The 20,000-nt window shown below is 45.7% G+C and overlaps 1 protein-coding gene across 1 annotated transcript in view; it reads right to left on the bottom strand.

Moving 5' to 3' along the window:
• The window catches only part of kif19 (kinesin family member 19), an 18,649-nt gene extending 3,250 nt beyond the window's left edge, over positions 1 to 15,399 (bottom strand). Inside the window, exons 1-18 of the mRNA XM_055150588.1 lie at positions 15,289 to 15,399; positions 14,698 to 14,785; positions 13,843 to 13,979; positions 13,196 to 13,321; positions 11,766 to 11,960; positions 7,006 to 7,152; positions 6,802 to 6,924; positions 6,498 to 6,632; positions 5,512 to 5,520; positions 5,372 to 5,384; positions 3,449 to 3,617; positions 2,866 to 3,115; positions 2,375 to 2,645; positions 1,843 to 1,967; positions 1,625 to 1,770; positions 1,370 to 1,472; positions 998 to 1,115; positions 366 to 750 (exon numbers count right to left, since the gene is read on the bottom strand). Of these exons, the coding sequence (XP_055006563.1) occupies positions 366 to 750; positions 998 to 1,115; positions 1,370 to 1,472; positions 1,625 to 1,770; positions 1,843 to 1,967; positions 2,375 to 2,645; positions 2,866 to 3,115; positions 3,449 to 3,617; positions 5,372 to 5,384; positions 5,512 to 5,520; positions 6,498 to 6,632; positions 6,802 to 6,924; positions 7,006 to 7,152; positions 11,766 to 11,960; positions 13,196 to 13,321; positions 13,843 to 13,979; positions 14,698 to 14,785; positions 15,289 to 15,399 (2,651 nt within the window). The remainder of the gene's footprint in view (positions 1 to 365; positions 751 to 997; positions 1,116 to 1,369; positions 1,473 to 1,624; positions 1,771 to 1,842; positions 1,968 to 2,374; positions 2,646 to 2,865; positions 3,116 to 3,448; positions 3,618 to 5,371; positions 5,385 to 5,511; positions 5,521 to 6,497; positions 6,633 to 6,801; positions 6,925 to 7,005; positions 7,153 to 11,765; positions 11,961 to 13,195; positions 13,322 to 13,842; positions 13,980 to 14,697; positions 14,786 to 15,288) is intronic.
• Between the last annotated feature and the right edge of the window lie 4,601 nt (positions 15,400 to 20,000).

The following is a 20,000-nucleotide window of genomic DNA, read 5'->3' as shown; positions in this document are numbered from 1 at the left end:
CAGGAGCTCGTTGGTCTCTGTCATTTACAAACACAGTCACACGTCTGGGTCTGCACAGATCCTTCTTTTTTTTTCACTCCTGATATATTTGTTTTTTCTTTTTTGCCATGTTTGTTTTGATACAGATGGACCCTGCCTGTCCCTGATTGGCTGATCCACCTGTCAATCATCTGAACAGTGACCAGACTCTGTGTTCTGGATTCCAGGTAAATAAACGTCAAAGATCAAATCAAAATCACTGTTAGATGTTTTCAAATCTAATCTAATCAATTTAAAAGTAGATGGAATTGGACACAGCGCCCCCTGCAGGACGAGAACATCACCGCACTCTCCCGTCCTGATTGCGGGACGGGGTCGTTACTCACCGCCTGCCCCGTGACCTCGAAGGAGCGGCTCCTCCTCTTCCTGCGGCGGCCCTCCCCCTCGCTGTCCCTGGCGTCTCGGGGGGTGTGGTTCTTGGCGGGTCCGGGTCTGGTCCTGGTCTTGGGTCCGGGGTGGGGCGCGTCCCCGGTGCTGCTGGACAGGTTGTCGTCGGAGGTGGCGTGGGCGAGCTCGGGGCTGGGCTGTCGGCGGCGCGGGGGGGGCCCGTGGGGGGGGCCGCGCTCAGGGACAGGACGCTCCTCTGTTTGTGGGCGTCCAGGGGGGAGGAGGGGGGAGGGAAGCGCAGCACGTCGCCCTCCAGAGCCCGAGAGCGCCGCCGCGCCGCTTTGACCACGATGTTCTGGACGCCGCGCAGGATCTGCTCTCGCTCTGACGGGGGGGAGAACAAGAGAAAGAGAGAGAAGAAAGAAGAAAGAAGAGCAAAAAGTTTTCAAAACGGTGTGTGCAGTAAGAAAAAGACATTTGAGTGAAACTGAACACAAACAACAAACACAACATGAGCAGATCAGGACTCAGAGACTCAAAACCAAACCCAGAACCTTCCAGCTGTGAGGCAGAAGCACTAACCACTGCACCACCAAGTCACCTGAGTGCATTAGCCCCGCCCCCTGCTCACCTGAGTGTGTTAGCTCCGCCCCCGTCTCGCTGCTCTCGGGGGAGGAGTCCAGGTGGGAGCTGACGCTGTGAGAGAGGAGACTGTAGCTCAGGAACGAGTCCGGGGCCAAAGGCTGCAGCTGAAACAGAAACAAATATCTCAGAGCAAAGAACAACACGACTAAACCAGGTCTAAACCAGGACTGAACCAGGACTGAACCAGGTCTAAACCAGGACTAAACCAGGTCTAAACCAGCACTGAACCAGGACTGAACCAGGTCTAAACCAGGACTAAACCAGGACTAAACCAGGTCTAGACTAAACCAGGACTAAACCAGGACTAAACCAGGTCTAAACCAGGTCTGAACCAGGTCTAGACTAAACCAGGTCTGACCTCTCTGTTCTTGCCGTTGATGTGGATGGGAGGAGGAGTCACGACGGAGGAGTTTTTGATCCTTTGGGCATGAGGACTGTTTTTAAAAACTCTGTTACTGTCCCTGAAAAAAAAACACAAAACACAATTCAACTTCTTATCACTGTGTAATATGTGTGTAATACCTTTGTAATATCGGTTTGTTATCGGTGCAATATGAGAGTGTTGAATGTGTAATATCGGTGCAGTATCGGTGCGTTATCGGTGTATCCTCACAGCTCGGGCTCGGGGAGGATCGGGGGCAGGGTGTGTCTCCTGGTTCGTTCCAGCCTCACGTTCCTCAGACTCTCCTGATCCGAGTCCAAGTCCAGGGTCTGGTCCCGACTGTGGCCTGGGAGAGAGATCTTCGGAAGAGAGCCCTCCTACAGAAGAGAAAGAGGGTCTAAACCCGGTCTAAACCCAGTCTAGACCCGGTCTAGACCCGGTGTGAGTACCTTGATGTTGTATCGTGCTGTGGCTGTGTCCAGGGCCAGCGCTCGCTCCAGTCGCCTCTCATCAGCCTCCTTCAGATAAACGTCATAAAGCTCCTGCAGCTGAGGAGGAACCGACAAACTGTGGTCTGAAACACACAACAAACACACAACTATTACACACAACAAACACACAACTATTACACACAACAAACACACAACTATTACACACAACAAACACACAACTATTACACACAACTATTACACACTTCAGGCCTAGTAGTCGGAGCTCCGGTGTATTTGTACTTTCTCAAGTTAAACGCCATTTCAACCAGAAAACGAGACCGGGTGTGTCAGTACCCACTTCTGTTGCAGAAAATATATTTGTAGGTCGAAATAATATTACTTTTTTGGAACTTTTTAACAAAAAATTAGTGGGAGCCCCCACAATTAGCTGTTACTCCATTGCCGGCTCGCTAGCGCCCCCTGTTTTTCATGTTTTTAAGAAAGAAACCAGGTACAGCCCGTTGAAACTGTGCACCTTTACCCTCCTCACCGTGGATAAAGTTCCTCTGTGTCTGGATGATCTGGTCGCAGAGCTGCCGGTGTCGCTCGCAGCGCTGGACCACGCGTTCTTTCCTCCTCAGCAGGTTGTCTTTGAGCAGAGCGGACGACTGCATCTCGGCCTTCTCCAGCTCCAGCTCGTGGACTTTGCAGAGGAGCCCCAGGACCTGCCTCTGGCCCTCACAGCTCACCCTCTGAGGCAGAAGCTCCTCCGTGCGCTGGGCCTGGTCACAGAGAAGAGCCAGACGACGCTCCAGCACGGCCTGACAGACGGACGGGAGGGAAAAAGAGTCAGAAATTGGATAAAACTTCGATAAACTAAAGCTGATATAGAAACTACGGGCAGAACCTTTCCTGAATGTGTTTAGAACGACCTCGAATGACGATCCAGAACCTGCTCAGGACCTTTCTCCAGATCTAGAACTAACCCAGGACTAACCTAGGACTGCCTCAGGTCTAACTCAGGTGTAACTCAGGTCTGACCTTCTGTTTGTGGATCCTCTTCTGCTCGCTCATCAGCAGGAGCAGGTTTTCTCGGGCTGTGGACACCTCCAGAGTCTCAGATGTTTCTGGAGCAGACTCGGAGCTGTCCGAGTCCTTCTCGCTCTCCTCTCGAGTCTCGCTCTCCTCTTTCGTTTCTCTCTCCTCTTTCGTGTCGCTCTCTCTCTGCTGCTCAGACTTCCACTTCCTGCGGCGTCGGCTGCGCTCCTGCTCCCAGCTACAAAACAAAACACTTTCAGAAAACTCTTAAAATACCACAAGTGGAAGTGAAAATAATTAACAGTTCACAGTACAGTTCACAGTACAGTTCGTAGTACAGTTCGTAGTACAGTTTGCAGTACAGTTTGCAGTACAGTTCGCAGTACAGTTCGTACAGTTCGCAGTACAGTTCAGTAGTACAGTACAGTACAGTTCAGTACAGTACAGTCAGTCAGTACAGTTCGTAGTACTTGCGTACAGTGGTGAGCAGGTGTCAGTGCAGTTCCAGTGTGAGTCAGTCACAGGTCAGTGCAGTACAGTGTCAGTCAGGTGTCAGTCAGTCAGGTCTGGCTCCAGTCTAGTCTGCAGTCCCTCCTGATCTCTGGACGTCTCCACCTGCAGGTCCAGGTTGGAGTTCTCCAGCTCCATCAGGCTCCTCCTGATCTCCATCTGCTCCCGGAACGTCTGGAGGATCTGCTCCCGACAGCGCTCCACCTCCTCCCGGGACTGATGAGAGGACAGAGCCTGCACCTCCGCTGGAAAACACACCACACACTGTTAGACTACACAGAGAGAGACAGAGACAGAGACTGAGACACAGAGACAGAGACAGAGACAGAGACCGAGACAGAGCCTGCACCTCCGCTGGAAAACACACCACACACTGTTAGACTACACAGAGAGAGACAGAGACAGAGACTGAGACACAGAGAGACAGAGAGAGAGAGACAGAGACAGAGACAGAGAGAGAGAGAGAGAGAGACAGAGACAGAGACACAGAGAGACAGAGAGACAGAGAGACAGAGAGACAGAGAGAGAGAGAGAGAGAGAGACAGAGACAGAGACAGAGACAGAGACAGAGAGAGAGAGACAGAGACAGAGACACAGAGAGACAGAGAGAGAGACACAGACAGAGACAGAGACAGAGAGAGAGAGACAGAGACAGAGACAGAGACACAGAGAGACAGAGAGAGAGAGACAGAGACAGAGACAGAGACAGAGAGAGAGAGACAGAGACAGAAACAGACGCTCCACCTCCGCCCTGAAGAGAAGAGAGGACAGAGCTTGCACCTCCACGACAGAGAGAGACACAGAGACACAGAGAGACAGAGACAGAGACACAGAGAGACAGAGAGAGACAGAGAGAGACAGAGAGACAGAGACAGAGACACAGAGAGACAGAGACACAGAGAGACACAGAGAGACAGAGAGACAGACAGAGACACAGAGAGACAGAGAGACAGAGAGACAGAGACAGAGACACAGAGAGACACAGAGAGACAGAGAGACAGAGAGAGACAGAGACAGAGACACAGAGAGACAGAGAGAGACAGAGAGAGAGAGACAGAGACACAGAGAGAGAGAGACAGAGACACAGAGAGACAGAGACAGAGAGACAGAGACAGAGAGACAGAGAGAGAGAGAGACAGAGACAGAGAGACACACAGAGAGACAGAGACACAGAGAGAGACACAGAGAGAGACACAGAGAGAGACAGAGAGACAGACACAGAGACAGAGAGACACAGAGAGACAGAGACACAGAGAGAGAGACAGAGAGAGACAGAGACACAGAGACACAGAGAGACAGAGACAGAGAGAGACAGAGAGAGACACAGAGACACAAAGAGACAGAGAGAGAGACACAGAGAGACACAGAGAGACAGAGAGAGAGAGAGAGAGACACTGCTGAGCTCTGGATGATGATGATGAACTACAGAGAGACTTGAGACTTCCAGAGGAAACAGTGGAGTGAACGTTCTGTCACATCATCGACCCAAACATGTGACGCTGCAGGACACAGAGGAGAGACACTTTTGTCCTGAGGGCTGTTATTCACCTCAAACTGCACAGACACAGACCTGACTCTCCCGACCAGAGCTCCTGTTAAACTGCACCAGACGGAAAATGTTCCTCTCTATTTATGACACATATTTATACATGTGTACAAGTGTCCTTACCCTGTACGTGTGTGTATAGTTCATGTGTTTGTAACCCACGTTACGTAACACCATGTCGGGTGGAACCCTTACTGTGGCGGGATAACCCACACACACACACACACACACACACACCACACACACACACAACACAACCACACACACACACACCACACACACACACACACACACACCCTTCCTGCTCCTCTCCTCTGGGGCTACAGTGCTGTGGCTAAACGTTTGGAAAAGGACGCCTCACCTAGACAGATCTGATAAACATTTACCGGCACCGATACACCTTTCTTTCCTTCCCCTCAGAACACATCTCAACGGTCAGGTTTTTTTCCCCACACTGGATCATTCTCTTGCACATCAACAACACTACACTGGATGTCGAGCTACAGAACCTGCATGAATCACGGTAGGATAAAAACACCTCTTTCATAACAACGGAACCTATTCTCTTTTGGATTACAATAACTTTAATGGACTATATCACCCTCTACCCCGGCCTATTAACTGGACTCTTGACTTGGAAAGACAATTACTGGTTTTGTCATTTTTTTGTGTGTGTTATTTTGGTTCTGTTAAATCATACCTATATATACATATCAATAATAATAATAATAATAATAATATAATATAAATACGTTTCTATTATTCATACCCTTTATATATTTATACTCTGAATTTATATCATTAATATACATCTTTCAACAGATTTTGTGTTCTTTGTTTTATTCACACACCTTCACTCCTGCTGGACCTTCTTCTGATTGCACAGATCGCTGCTATGTCCTAGCCCTAGTCCGTTACATGTTATATAGTACATATTTGTGTATATAGTACATATTTGTGTGTATATAGTACATATTTGTGTATATAGTACATATTTGTGTATATAGTACATATTTGTGTATATAGTACATATTTGTGTATATAGTACATATATGTGTGTATATAGTACATATTTGTGTATATAGTACATATTTGTGTATATAGTACATATTTGTGTATATACATACATATTGTGTATATAGTATATAGTACATATTTGTGTATATAGTACATATTTGTGTATATAGTACATATATGTGTGTATATATATAGTTGTGTATATAGTACATATTTGTGTATATAGTACATATATAGTACATATTTGTGTGTATATAGTACATATTTGTGTATATAGTACATATTTGTGTATATAGTACATATTTGTGTATATAGTACATATTTGTGTATATAGTACATATTTGTGTATATAGTACATATTTGTGTATATAGTACATATTTGTGTATATAGTACATATTTGTGTATATAGTACATATTTGTGTATATAGTACATATATGTATATATTGTGTATATAGTATATAGTACATATATTTGTGTATATACATATATTGTGTACATATTGTGTATATAGTACATATTTGTGTATATAGTACATATATTATCGTGTGTGTATATAGTACATCGGATGATCTCTGTCTGTTTCGTTCTTGTTCGCTGATTTTCCTCTGGAGTCTCTGGATTTCTCCTCTGAGTTCTGTGATGATGCTCGTGTACTGAGCGATGTGATACGTCACGTTCAGGAGGTTCTTCTTCACCTGGAACAAACACACAAACAAATACACACAAACACAGACACACAGAGACACACACAGAGGAGGAGTGTGAGTCGTGCAGTTTCACACTTAAATAAACTCGTATGTGATGATTTTGTTCCCCAAAACTAAATGAAACCTGAAGTGTGAAAGTGTTTGTCTCTTTACTCACTCGTGTTTTTATGCTCTTGGCTCTGTCGGCGTAGGTCAGTGTGTTTCTGGATTCTTCAAACGCAGACGAGGCTGGAGAAATGTGAGCGATCATCACCGTCCTGCTGTTTCCTCCTAAAGAATCCTGAGCACAAGAAAGTAGGAGTAGAAGGATGTGTAGTTGTAGTAGTAGTAGTAGTAGTAGTAGTAGTAGTATTTGTAGTACCTTGAGTAGTCTGGTGAGTTTACTGTCTCTGTAGTTGATGTACTTTGGAGCGTTCTTGTCGCTCAGGGCGTTGATGCAGTTTCCCAGAGCGAGGAGCGAGCGGTTTATGTGAGCTCCCTCCTTCAGACGCTGACCCCTGTTCTGAGTCTGCAACAACAACACAACAACAATAACAATAACACAACAACAACACAACAACAATAACACAACAACAACACAACGATGACAGACACATGTGCAGGCAGCAGTGTCTTTATGTTCAGGCCAATATACTCGTCCGTTAGTTCTCCATGTGCTCCAGTCATTTCACAATTGCACTTTTTAAATGTTTCTGCTCACCCTTGTACACTGCACATCTTTGGCGCGACTATAAGAAAAAGAGTTTGCAGAGTTTGACGGTGGCGGATAACGACTCTTTGAGAATATTTCTGAAAGTGCTGAGGTTTTGTTGCACCAGTGAAATGTTTGTAAATTGTGATGTGAGACTCTGTGCCGTCATAATCAGGTGTTGTATTTATTCATTTATGTGTAGAGTCATGAATCTGAGTCATCGAATCATTGAAGCTCTAGAGCACAGGTGTCAAACATACGGCCCGGGGGCCAGATCCGGCCCTCCAAGACCTTTAATCTGGCCCTCGGCTGATTTTCTACTCAAATATTGTAATGATATTTTCTATTAAAATGGTGTTAATTTTCTGTGGTGTTTATCACAGCAGCGTCTCTGTACGTGGCCCCTCCCACCAGAGCAGCACAAATGAAGACTTGTCTCATTCCAAACGCTCTTAAAGGACGATCGTTTTGACTGTTGACCGTGACACCCTCATCAGAAAAATGTCCAACATGAGAAAAGTGGAGCCGAGTGCAGGATTTTACAACAAAAATGGACTTATTCTTATTTACAAACAAGTTCATGTTAAAACTTTGTGTTGAAATTGTATTTTTCTTAAAGTTTCAGGTTGTTTATAATATTATAATATTTTGTAAAAGAAAGAGTTCATCAATTAAAACATATTTCTGTAATAGATTTGTGTTTCTCTGCACAAATATTTGAACTTATTGTTATTTTGGGGTTTATATGACATGAGTTTTCTGATCCAGACACTTTGGATCAAAGTCGGTTGGACACGACCCCCGGAACAACATGAGTTTGACACCTGTGCTCTCGTGTGTGTGTGAGCAGCTCTGTCAGATTCACCTCTGAGCTGTTCTTGTCTGTAAACATTATAACATGCACTGGATTTAACTTTTTATTCTTACTATTGTCTTTTTAATACTATGAACCAGATATCATGTGTTCTTAATAAAGATTGAACTGAATTGAATTGACAATAACACAACAACAACACAACAGCGTCAGATGCCCTCCCGTGTCTCTGTGGGGTTGTACTGTGTAAAAACTGCTCTCCTCGGTTCAGATTTCAGTGTCTTTTTTTTTTTTTGTTGTGTTTTAAAACATAAATAAAAAATAAAAATCTATATTTCAATGAAGTATTTTCTCCATAAATGTGTAGAAAACAGTTCAGCAGAAAACTGAAATTTCTCCTCCAAACAAACAAGACCAAAATAAGGACTAAACCAGGACTTAACCAGGACTAAACCAGGACTTAACCAAGACTAAGTGTGACGGAGTCGCTCCGTTCGAGCGCGTGTTTACTTAATCACGCCCGAACAAGCCCGCGCCAACTACCCACCTGTTTTCATTCATTCCTGCACCGGACCCGCTCTGTTGCTCACTCCCGTCTGTCCACTCCGGTCCCCGCTACCCATTTTCCGTCCGCTCACCACCGCAGTACCTTGGCTGCGCACAAGTCCGCTGCCAAATCCTTCACCTCCATAACTTCATCTTCCATCTACCTTTCCTCATTATCCATCCCCTGTCCTCACGCCCACTGGCAAACAGAGCACTGATCTGACACTTCCTATTTCCGGTTTCGTGCGCGGGACCTTCGCATGTGACGTCACTGCGACGTCATCACCAAAAAAACCACCGTTGATAATAAAATATTAGTTTCTCATTTTCTATTGCTGCTACAGGCGCCATATAATTTACAGTATTTTTTGGGGTTTTTCCTTATTTTGTTGTTATCAGTAATTTGGGTTTTAAGGGTGAAAACCCACATTTCTTAGTTAATTGGCTTGGGGGAGGAGTCATGGGGGATAAAAGAGCCACTCTCCCTCCCTCAGTCAGTTTAAACCTGGACCTGCAAGAGGAAGGTAACATACCAGAGATTTAAGCAGACTTTGCTGGTGTGTGTGTGTATATATTGTAAATACTTTTTCTGTATTGTTTCTCTTTTTTTTGGTAAAGCACTCTTCAAACTTTCTTTATTTGGGAACTTTAACACCTATTAAACACTCAAAAAAACATCCTTCTGACTACGCCATCGTTATTACAGCAAGATAGAACCCCGTCACACTGAACCAGGACTGAACCAGGACTGAACCAGGACTAAACCAGGACTAAGCCAGGACTGAACCAGGACTGAACCAGGACTGAACCAGGACTGAACCAGGACTAACCAGACTAAGGAACCAGGACTGAACCAGGACTGAACCAGGACTGAACCAGGACTGAACCAGGACTGAACCAGGACTGAACCAGGACTAAGCCAGGACTGAACCAGGACTGAACCAGGACTGAACCAGGACTGAACCAGGACTGAAGCCAGGACTGAACCAGGACTGAACCAGGACTGAACCAGGACTGAACCAGGACTGAACCAGGACTGAACCAGGACTGAACCAGGACTAAGCAGGACTAACCAGGACCAGGACTGAACCAGGACTAAGCCAGGACTGAACCAGGACTGAACCAGGACTAAGCCAGGACTGAACCAGGACTGAACCAGGACTAAGCCAGGACTGAACCAGGACTGAACCAGGACTGAACCAGGACTGAACCAGGACTAAGCCAGGACTGAACCAGGACTAAACCAGGACTGAACCAGGACTGAACCAGGACTAAACCAGGACTAAGCCAGAACTGAACCAGGACTAAACCCCGTCTCAAACATTCAGCATTTCAAAACAAATATTTCAAAATTATTCTGTTCTGAAATTCAGTGTTTAAGTGAAATTGAGCCCAGACTCCGTGAGTTTTTGTTGTGTTCTGTGCAGTGTCCAGCAGGGGGCGCACTCTGCTCACAGTTCTGTGTCTCCAGGCTCAGGGCAAAGGTCACACAAAGGCTTCTCTTTCTCTTTTAAAATCCTTCTCTTCATCCTCTGTTCTGTGAAACCTTTTCTCAGTTTTGTGTTGTTTTGGTTTTTAAATCTTTAAATGTTTATTTGAGTTTGAGTTCAGCAGCAGCAGGTGAGAAGATCGACCAGAGGGAAAAACAAACGGAACTGGATCAATGAAAGAAGTGAATTTAAACAGAGGGAGAGAAAGAGGAGAGAAGGAGAGAGACTGGAGAAAAACACAAAGAGAGGAGGGATGGAAGGACAGACTGTTGCCACGTTCACAGGAGAGCTTTAATTCCAAATAAAACTAATTTAATTCTGAATAAAAATGAATTTAGCTTTTAAAAGTCCATGTAAACACTTGATTCTTAATGAAAATGATTATTTGGAATTAAACTTAAACCTGAAGTAAGTGTTTGGTTTATTCCAATTTTAAAGCTGAATGAATTTCTTCCTGGATCATGTTTCACGTTCAGTCTGATTCCTGAGCTGGTTTCACTTGGTGGAAACCGTGTGACCTGCAGCATTAGGATTCGTTCACTCGAAAGTAGACGGGACTTTTTTTATTGAACCAGTCGCTGCTGTTTGGTTGTGACGTTTGTAAAGCTCCAAATCCTGTAGGAAGAAGAACAAGAACGACTTTCCCCGAGATCAAATTCATCAAACATTCTCTTTGTTCTGACTTTAAATCCTCAATCTCGGGAATCGTTGCCAACACAGAATGTCTGTCTCTTCTCTGATTGGCTGGAGCCCAAACTCGCACTTTCAGAGTTTTTGTGAACCGTCTGGTGTTTCCTGATTCCTGATCTAGAGCTGGAGAGAAATGAAACTGAGGGGAGACACAAGGTGGCACCAGCCTGGTTAGTTTCTTGTTTCTTCTTGTTAAAATGCTGCTGGTGCTTCGTGCTCCTCGTGTCGTCCTTCTGACGCGTCGATCCGGACGATCCGGCTCCACCAGTCCAGTCGTGTCTCGGGACTTTGATCCACGTCTCTTTGGATTTGTCAGCGGGATGCGGGAGTGGGCTGAGCTTTTGTCTTCTTCCTCCTTCTCCAACACTCTTCCCTCCTCCTCCTCAGCTCACAGACGGAAAGTGTGATGAGACGATTCTCCAGTCGCTGTTTCGCAATTATCATCGGAATCAGTGTCTCTGTCCAACCTCCCCCCCCCCCCCCCCGACGCTCACACACGTTAAATAAAAAACATTTCACCAGTTTAACACAGAAACAATTAATTCAGAATTATTATTTCCATGGAAACTCCAAGGAAAAGATTTTAATTCAGAACAATTAAATCTGAATTAAAAAACATCCCGTAAATGTGTCTAGAGACAGAAGAAGAGCAGAGACGAGAGCGGAGACGCAGAGCAGAGACGAAGAGCGGAGACGAAGAGCGGAGACGAAGAGCGGAGACGAAGAAGAGCGAGACGAAGAGAGACGAAGAGACGAAGAGCGACGAAGAGAACGAAGAGCGAGAGACGAAAGAGCGAGAGAGCGAAGAGCGAGAGAGAGCGAGAGAAGAGCAGAGACGAAGAGCAGAGACGAAGAGCAGAGACGAAGAGCAGAGATGAAGAGCGTGTTACCTGTGCTGCGCGCTCGGATCCCGCCAGGTCGATCATGAAGAGTCGGGCGAAGCGCACTTCTTGCTGCAGGTCGGGGCTCCGGCTCTGCTGCTTCACGCTGACCTGGAGCAGAGCGTGAGAACGAGACGACGTCTGATTGGCCGCTGTCGGCTCCTGAGTTCGCTGCCTGTTCCCTTTGACCAACAACTCCATGATCTGAACGCACAACAACACAACAACACAACAACAACACAACTGTTAACAGGTGTGTGACCAGGAGCTCCATGACCTGAACAGAAGAACAAAGTCCAAACAGTTCAAAGAAGAGCAGAGGTCAAATCTGTTGGACTCGTCTGTCGTTTAAAACATCAGAGAAACGTTTCTTCAGCTCTAAACAGACTGACCCGGGTCTAAACCAGGACTAAACTGAGACTGGAGCTGATCCGGGTTCAAATCTCACAGTCACAATGTTGTGTTCTATTCACTTCACAAACAGTGACTGTGGTGACATCATCCTGTAGCCACAGCTGCCCCGGGGCAGACAGACTGATCCACCTGGTCCCAACAAACCCAACCCTGTTTACAGAAGAAACTAAATCTGCTACAGACTGGATTAACCCAACACGTCTAATCCAGGTCTGACCCAAGTCTGACCCAAGTCTGACCCAAGTCTGACCCAAGTCTGACCCAAGTCTGTCTGACTCTGGGTCTAACACAGGACTAACACAGGTCTCTCTCAGGTCTCGGGTCTGTCTCTGGTCTAACTCTGGTCTAACTCTGGTCTAACTCTGGTCTAAGTCTCTGGTCTGTCTCGGGTCTGTCTCGGGTCTGTCTCGGGTCTAACTCTGGTCTAACTCTGGTCTAACTCTGGTCTAACTCTGGTCTAACTCTGGTCTAACTCTGGGTCTGTCTCGGGTCTGTCTCTGGTCTAACTCTGGGTCTGTCTCGGGTCTGTCGGGTCTGGGGGTCTGTCTCGGGTCTGTCTCGGGTCTGTCTCGGGTCTAACTCTGGTCTAACTCTGGTCTAACTCTGGTCTGTCTCGGGTCTGTCTCGGTCTGTCTCGGTCTGTCTCGGGTCTAACTCTGGTCTGTCTGGTCTAACTCTGGTCTGTCTCGGTCTGGTCTCGGTCTAACTCGGGTCTGTCTCGGGTCTGTCTCGGGTCTAACTCTGGTCTGTCTCGGGTCTAACTTTGGTCTGTCTCGGGTCTGTCTCGGGTCTAACTCGGGTCTGTCTCGGGTCTGTCTCGGGTCTAACTCTGGTCTGTCTCGGTCTGGTCTGTCTCGGGTCTAACTCTGGTCTGTCTCGGGTCTCGGGTCTGTCTCGGGTCTGTCTCGGGTCTGTCTCGGGTCTAACTCTGGTCTGTCTCGGGTCTAACTCTGGGTCTGTCTCGGGTCTGTCTCGGGTCTGTCTCGGGTCTGTCTCGGGTCCCTCAGGTCTCTCAGAGCTCTGACCTCCTGAGCGTTGATGGTGGACACCTCGGTGATCCCGGCCACTTGGATCACTCCTTTGGAATCTTCCCTCAGGTCCAGGAACCCAGAGGCCGGGTTCAGCAGGTCCCGGATCATCTCGTTATAGATCTGAGCAGAGAGAAGAACCACCGACACGTCAGAGCAGAAAGAACGACTCGGAACAAGAGAACAAACGCACAGACGAGACCTTCAGAGAGTTCAGGAGGAGCGTTTATGTTCGACCTGTGGAATTATACAGAAAAGATGTGGATGGTTTTACTCGTGAGGCTCGTGTTGATGGAGCTATTTTAGGATTTAACCTATAGCAGCTTTGTTTGTCACGGCTGTGTGTTCAGAGGAGATAGTGGAGGAGAAAGAGGGAAAGAAAAGAGAGAAGGAGAGAAAGAGAGAAAGAGGGAGAGAGGGAGAGAGGGAGGAGTGAATGTGCAGAGGGTAATAAAGGTTTTAGAGCATAGAGACAATGGGCGCTCCCTGGAGACTGCAAATAAACCACGAGCCAAAGTACAGACATACAGACTGAACTCAACCAGGACTAAACCAGGACTAAACCAGGACTAAACCAGGACTGAACCAGGACTGAACCAGGACTGAACCAGGACTGAACCAGGACTGAAACCAGGACTAAGTACCTCGAGGTAGGACATGGACACAGAGTAGGTCATGTCGTCGCTCGTGTCTTCGATGGCACGAAACAGATCGTTCAGAGTTCGGACGTAGATCCCAGGCTCCTGATCTGTGCCCAACATCGTGTACGTCTTACCACAACCTGAAAACACAAATATATATTACACAAGTGTGACGTGCTCCAGTTACCACAGTCTGCACAGAACAAACACACGTAGAATATTACATAAATCTGATTGGTCAGGGTCTGGTTCAGGTCTGGGTCTGGTTCAGGGTCCGGGTCTGGTTCAGGGTCCGGGTCTGGGTCTGGTTCAGGTTCAGGGTCCGGGTGTGGTTCAGGGTCCAGGTCTGGGTCTGGTTCAGGTTCAGGGTCCGGGTGTGGGTTCAGGGTCGGTCTGGTCTGGTTCAGGATCAGGGTCCGGGTGTGGTTCAGGGTCCAGGTCTGGGTCTGGTTCAGGTTCAGGGTCCGGGTGTGGTTCAGGGTCCGGGTCTGGGTCTGGTTCAGGTTCAGGTTCAGGGTCCGGGTCTGGTTCAGGGTCCGGGTCAGGGTCTGGTTCAGGGTCAGGGTCTGGATCAGGGTCCAGGTCCGGTCTGGTTTAGGGTCCGGGTCAGGGTCTGGGTCTGGTTCAGGGTCTGGGTCCGGGTTCGTCCAGCCCACAGATCTGGTTTAGAAACACCATGAGAACAGATGATTAAAAACTCAAAGTCACTGAGTTTGGGCTCTATCAAAATAAATGATATTGAACGACTGAACCAAACTTTAATTTTCCATGGACCCCAATCAGACACACTGTCCTCTGTCCTACTGTCTGCATTTGACCCGTCCTCCAGCGTCTCCGGGTCAAACCTCAGGACCGTACCTGTGGGTCCGTAGGCGAACACGGTGGCGTTGTACCCGGAGATGAGGCCCTCGATCAGGCCTTTGGTGGTGGCTCTGTACACCTCCTCCTGGAACACAGCACAGGTTAGGATTTAAAGATGAGTGCGGGACTGACGAGGCGGGGACTGACGAGGGCGGGACTGACGAGTGCGGGACTGACGCGTGCGGGACTGACGCGTGCGGGACTGACGCGTGGGCGGACTGACGAGGGCGGGACTGACGAGTGTGGGACTGACTCTGGTTCTATACACTTTATCCTCAGGAGTTACCAGGAGTTCTCCACCAATCCATTTCTGAATTATATGTACGGTGTTTAATGACTAAAATGTGATGAATTCCCAGTGTGAATGTGTCTTCTGATGCCTGATTTGTGCAATAATAAACAGATAATGGTTTATGTTTAACAGGCGTCTAACTGAGCCTCGTCTGAAGCTCGCTGTGGATCCTCTACTCTCAATTCTTGTGACCGATAAAACAAGGAGCTCTCTGGGATTTACGTTTTATAAAGGAGCTCAGCAGAGGAAGTGAGATGAAACATGTGTGAGATGAAACATGAGTGAGACGTTCAGACCTGGCTGGCTGAATAGTCAAACGCCACGTCAAACATGTAGGTTTTCTCTCTGGAGCGATTGGCACGAAGAACATCATCAGGGTCCTCCAGAGGGTCCATCAACACCACCATCTGAAACACACACAGGAGAAGATCAGAAACACCATCTGAAACACACACAGGAGAAGATCAGAAACACCATCTGAAACACACAGGAGAAGATCAGAAACACCATCTGAAACACACACAGGAGAAGATCAGAAACACCATCTGAAACACACAGGAGGAGGCCAAAACCACAGAACAGCAGATTAAATTGTTAAACAGGTAAATGAGGCTCGAGTGTCAAGAGGCTGGAAGCTGATCTGTGCTGAATAGGGTTGGTATCATTAAGAAGATGCCGATACGATACATACCTCGATACACAGGCCACGATACGATACATATTTCGATACAGTGAACTTACGATTCGATACGATATATTTCAAATTGATTCGATACCGTTCAATAAAAATAAAGGCTAAATCGTGGCTGTGACACTAAAAGTCTTAGTTAAACCACTTCTTCTTGTGCAAAGTGAATATGAAACAATTTTAATCCTCTAAAACTGTGAAAATGTCAAATGTGTCGCATGCACTGCAAAAAATTTAATCTAGCCAAGTTAAGATGACTTGAACTGAGAAAGTTTTGTCATGATTTGAGTAAATTCCACTTGACAAGTTAAATTATCCATCAGCGGAACACGATTTTTTTGTTCTTAAAATATGAAAATACAACTTGCTACACTTAAAAAAAGAAAAACAACAACCCTTATAATAAAAAATGAAATCAAATGTCGCTTGAATTTAGAAAAACACTTATTCCACTGGTGGAGTCGACTCAGATAAAGTCAAATGTTCTTAATTTTCATTTTAACGAACCTTTTTGCCGTGTGAACGAGTTTCCTTCCACTAAACAAACAACAAAACTGTAGCTGGAACAAAATAATTTAGTAAAATACACAAAAAAATACTCGATACGCGATATATCGATACAGCAGCCCACGATATCGATACTGTATCATTACATTAAATGATACGATATATCGATATTTCAATATTTTTGCACAGCCCTAGTGCTGAAGGAGCACGTCTGAAGGTTTGATCCATGTGATGTTCAGTGATCTGCTCGGGCCTGGTTTGTACACTTACAAATCAAGTTAAAAAGTTTGATTTTCAGTGGGCATTTTTCCATTTTCAAAGTTTCCATTTACAGACGTGTTTTAGTTTGTTTCTGTTGAAGTTAAAGTGTCTGCACCTGTTTTGTTCCCGTGTGTTTGAGTAAAACGTGTCTTGTCCCAGCGCAGATGTAGCAGCTCTTTAGATCAACAGAAGTTCACTGTCGGCATCTGATTATAAAGAGTTGTATTATTTATCAGACAATCAGGAGGTGTGTGGTTAGCATGTTAGTTGTTGTTAGGTTTACTGTAATGGTAAAACTTGTCTCTGGTGTGTGAGAGTTGTGAAAATGCAGATTTAATTCTGGTTTACAAAGTTTTGAATCATCTTGCTCCACCTCCAGAGGCGACGCTCTGGGACGTTTAGGAAAAGTTCCTTTGGACAAACTCTCTTTTTCTTATCGAGCAGCTCAAACATGAACACAGAGAAACTGCTCATGTACGAGAACTTTCAACATTGGCAACATTTTCTAAAGTTTTAAAACATGAGGTTATTCAATGGTCAAATATGTCTCCATGTTTAACACATTTATATTTTCTTTTATTTTGAAGGGTTGTTGGTTTAACTCGACTTAATTCTTAAACTTCTGACTTTAAACTTCAAATGAACTGTTTGAAACTAATGATGTGTATAGTGAGTGTGTTGTGTGTACAGTGTGTGTGTTGTGTGTATAGTGTGTGTGTTGTGTGTATAGTGTGTGTGTTGTGTGTGTGTGTTGTGTGTATAGTGAGTGTGTGTGTACAGTGTGTGTGTTGTGTGTACAGTGTGTGTTGTGTGTGTGTGTTGAGTGTGTTGTGTGTATAGTGTGTGTGTGTTGTGTGTATAGTGTGTGTTGTGTGTGTGTGTATAGTGTGTGTGTGTGTGTGTGTAGTGTGTGTGTTGTGTGTATAGTGTGTGTGTGTGTGTGTGATAGTGAGTGTGTTGTGTGTATGTGTGTGTGTGTTGTGTGTACAGTGTGTGTGTGTGTGTACAGTGTGTGTGTGTGTGTGTGTATAGTGTGTGTGTGTGTGTGTATAGTGTGTGTGTTGTGTGTGTGATAGTGTGTGTGTGTGGTGTGTGTGTACAGTGTGTGTGTGTGTGTGTGTGTGTGTGTGTGTGTGTGTTGTGTGTATAGTGTGTGTGTTGTGTGTACAGTGTGTGTGTTGTGTGTATAGTGAGTGTGTTGTGTGTGTATAGTGTGTGTGTTTGTGTGTGTGTGATAGTGTTGTGTGTGTGTGTGTGTGATAGTGTGTGTTGTTGTGTGTATAGTGTGTGTGTGTGTGTGTGTGTGTGTATAGTGTGTGTGTGTGTGTGTGTGTGTATAGTGTGTGTGTTGTGTGTATAGTGTGTGTGTTGTGTGTGTATAGTGTGCTGGTGTTGTTGTACTTTTGTGTGATTGTTGTTGTACTTTTCCTCGTCCTGTAGATGATTTTACATGAACCTGCCGAGGGACTGAAGATGGAAATGAGCCACGTTGGCTTTAATCTTTACATATTTACATTTTTAATGTTCATTAATATGAACTGTTCCTTTACAAATAAATAAAATAAGAAATAAGAAATAAGAAAATCTTTTATAAACTCATCATGGTGAATAATGAGGAGCTCTGAACACAGACTGTCAGAGAGGAAGAACTGTGGACGTCTACAAACTGTTTATAATGAAACAGTTTAGTTTTTCAGATTTTAAAAACATGAGGCGCGGCGCTTTAATGTGTCTGAATCTTGTCCTGCTCGTCTCGTCTCGTCCACAGACAGAATCAAAACAGAAATGACAGATACAGACGCTGCTCCAGACGCACAAACACCTCAAACTCAAATGTGTCTTTGTCCCTGAAGCAGAAATAATCAGGTTTGATGTAAACGCTGCATCAGCTCCACAACAAACCTCCACCTGAAGTGATGAGTGCAAAAGACCGAGCCGTGTGCAAAAGTCTGTGTTCGACTAAAGGTTGGTCAGATTTAGCAGATGAATCTCACTAAACTGAAACAAAAAACAGCCACATCTGATTCAATCTTAAAGAAAAAAGTCATGAAACATGAACAATTAGAAAAATAATGTCCTTAAATCTGAAAATATTTTATAAATCTGAGTCCGGCTGAGTGCGGCTGATCTGAGTGGTGTCGGTCTCTTGTGTTTCTCTTGTGTTCTCTTGTTTCTCTGTGATCACAAACACTTTGAAGCTCCACATTCAGATTCAAGAGCCTCAGGTCCGACTCTCACAGAACATGAAGGACAGAAAGAGAGAAGAGAGAAAGAAAGAGAAGAGAGTCTGTGTCTTGTCTCTGTGTCTGTTTTTGTGCCTTTGGGCTGCACATGTCACTAAACAGACAAAGTCAACACACACACGTTGGAGGTTCTTCATCGTCGCGGCAACAGAGTGAAAAATACGACTTTGACCTCAGAGACTTTTGTGACGGGGACGACCTGGAGCGTCACCGCACTAAATGTCACGATCGTCTGTGAAACTCGACGTTTTATTCTTTTGAAATGTAAGAAGATGAAGACATTTTACCGTCAGAGAAACATGGACACATCGCCATGGCAACACAGAGGAAAATACCACGTGGTTTCATTTCACTTTTAAAACAGAGACGCCACAAAGAGTCATGGAGTTTAATTTCACATTATTCCATGACACTGGTGCTGATACGACACACACCTCGATACAATGAGCTTTCAATTCAGTTCCATATATTTCAAATCAAGTCAATACGGTTCAATAAAAATAAAGTGTAAATCATGTGTGACACTAAAAGTCTTTGTTAAATCACTTTTTGTACAAAGTTCAAATGAGACACAAACACATTAATCGTCAAAACAGTGAAAATGTCAAATGTGTCGCATAAACGAGTTTCCTTCCACTGAACAAAACAACAAAACTTGACTCCCACTGACTCCTACTGACTCCAGTTGACTCCCGTTGACTCCCACTGACTCCCACTGACTCCTACTGACTCCAGTTGACTCCCGTTGACTCCCACTGACTCCTACTGACTCCAGTTGACTCCCACTGACTCCCACTGACTCCTACTGACTCCAGTTGACTCCCGTTGACTCCCACTGACTCCCACTGACTCCTACTGACTCCTACTGACTCCAGTTGACTCCCGTTGACTCCCACTGACTCCCACTGACTCCCGTTGACTCCCACTGACTCCCACTGACTCCCGTTGACTCCACTGACTCCCACTGACTCCTACTGACTCCTACTGACTCCAGTTGACTCCCACTGACTCCCACTGACTCCTACTGACTCCTACTGACTCCAGTTGACTCCCACTGACTCCCACTGACTCCTACTGACTCCTACTGACTCCAGTTGACTCCCGTTGACTCCCACTGACTCCCACTCCCGTTTGACTCCCACTGACTCCCACTGACTCCCTGACTCCCACTGACTCCCACTGACTCTACTGACTGACTCACTGACTCCCACTGACTCCTACTGACTCCCTGACTCCACTGACTCCGACTCCTGACTACTGACTCCGTGACTCCTTGACTCCCACTGACTCCCACTGACTCCCACTGACT

This window comes from Boleophthalmus pectinirostris, unplaced genomic scaffold (assembly GCF_026225935.1).
Source record: "Boleophthalmus pectinirostris isolate CB_2022bp ecotype Guang Dong unplaced genomic scaffold, ASM2622593v1 HiC_scaffold_14, whole genome shotgun sequence".
Lineage (NCBI taxonomy): Eukaryota > Metazoa > Chordata > Actinopteri > Gobiiformes > Gobiidae > Boleophthalmus > Boleophthalmus pectinirostris.
The sequence above is the reverse complement of the archived record's forward strand: the minus strand, read 5'-3'. Positions and strand labels throughout refer to the sequence as shown.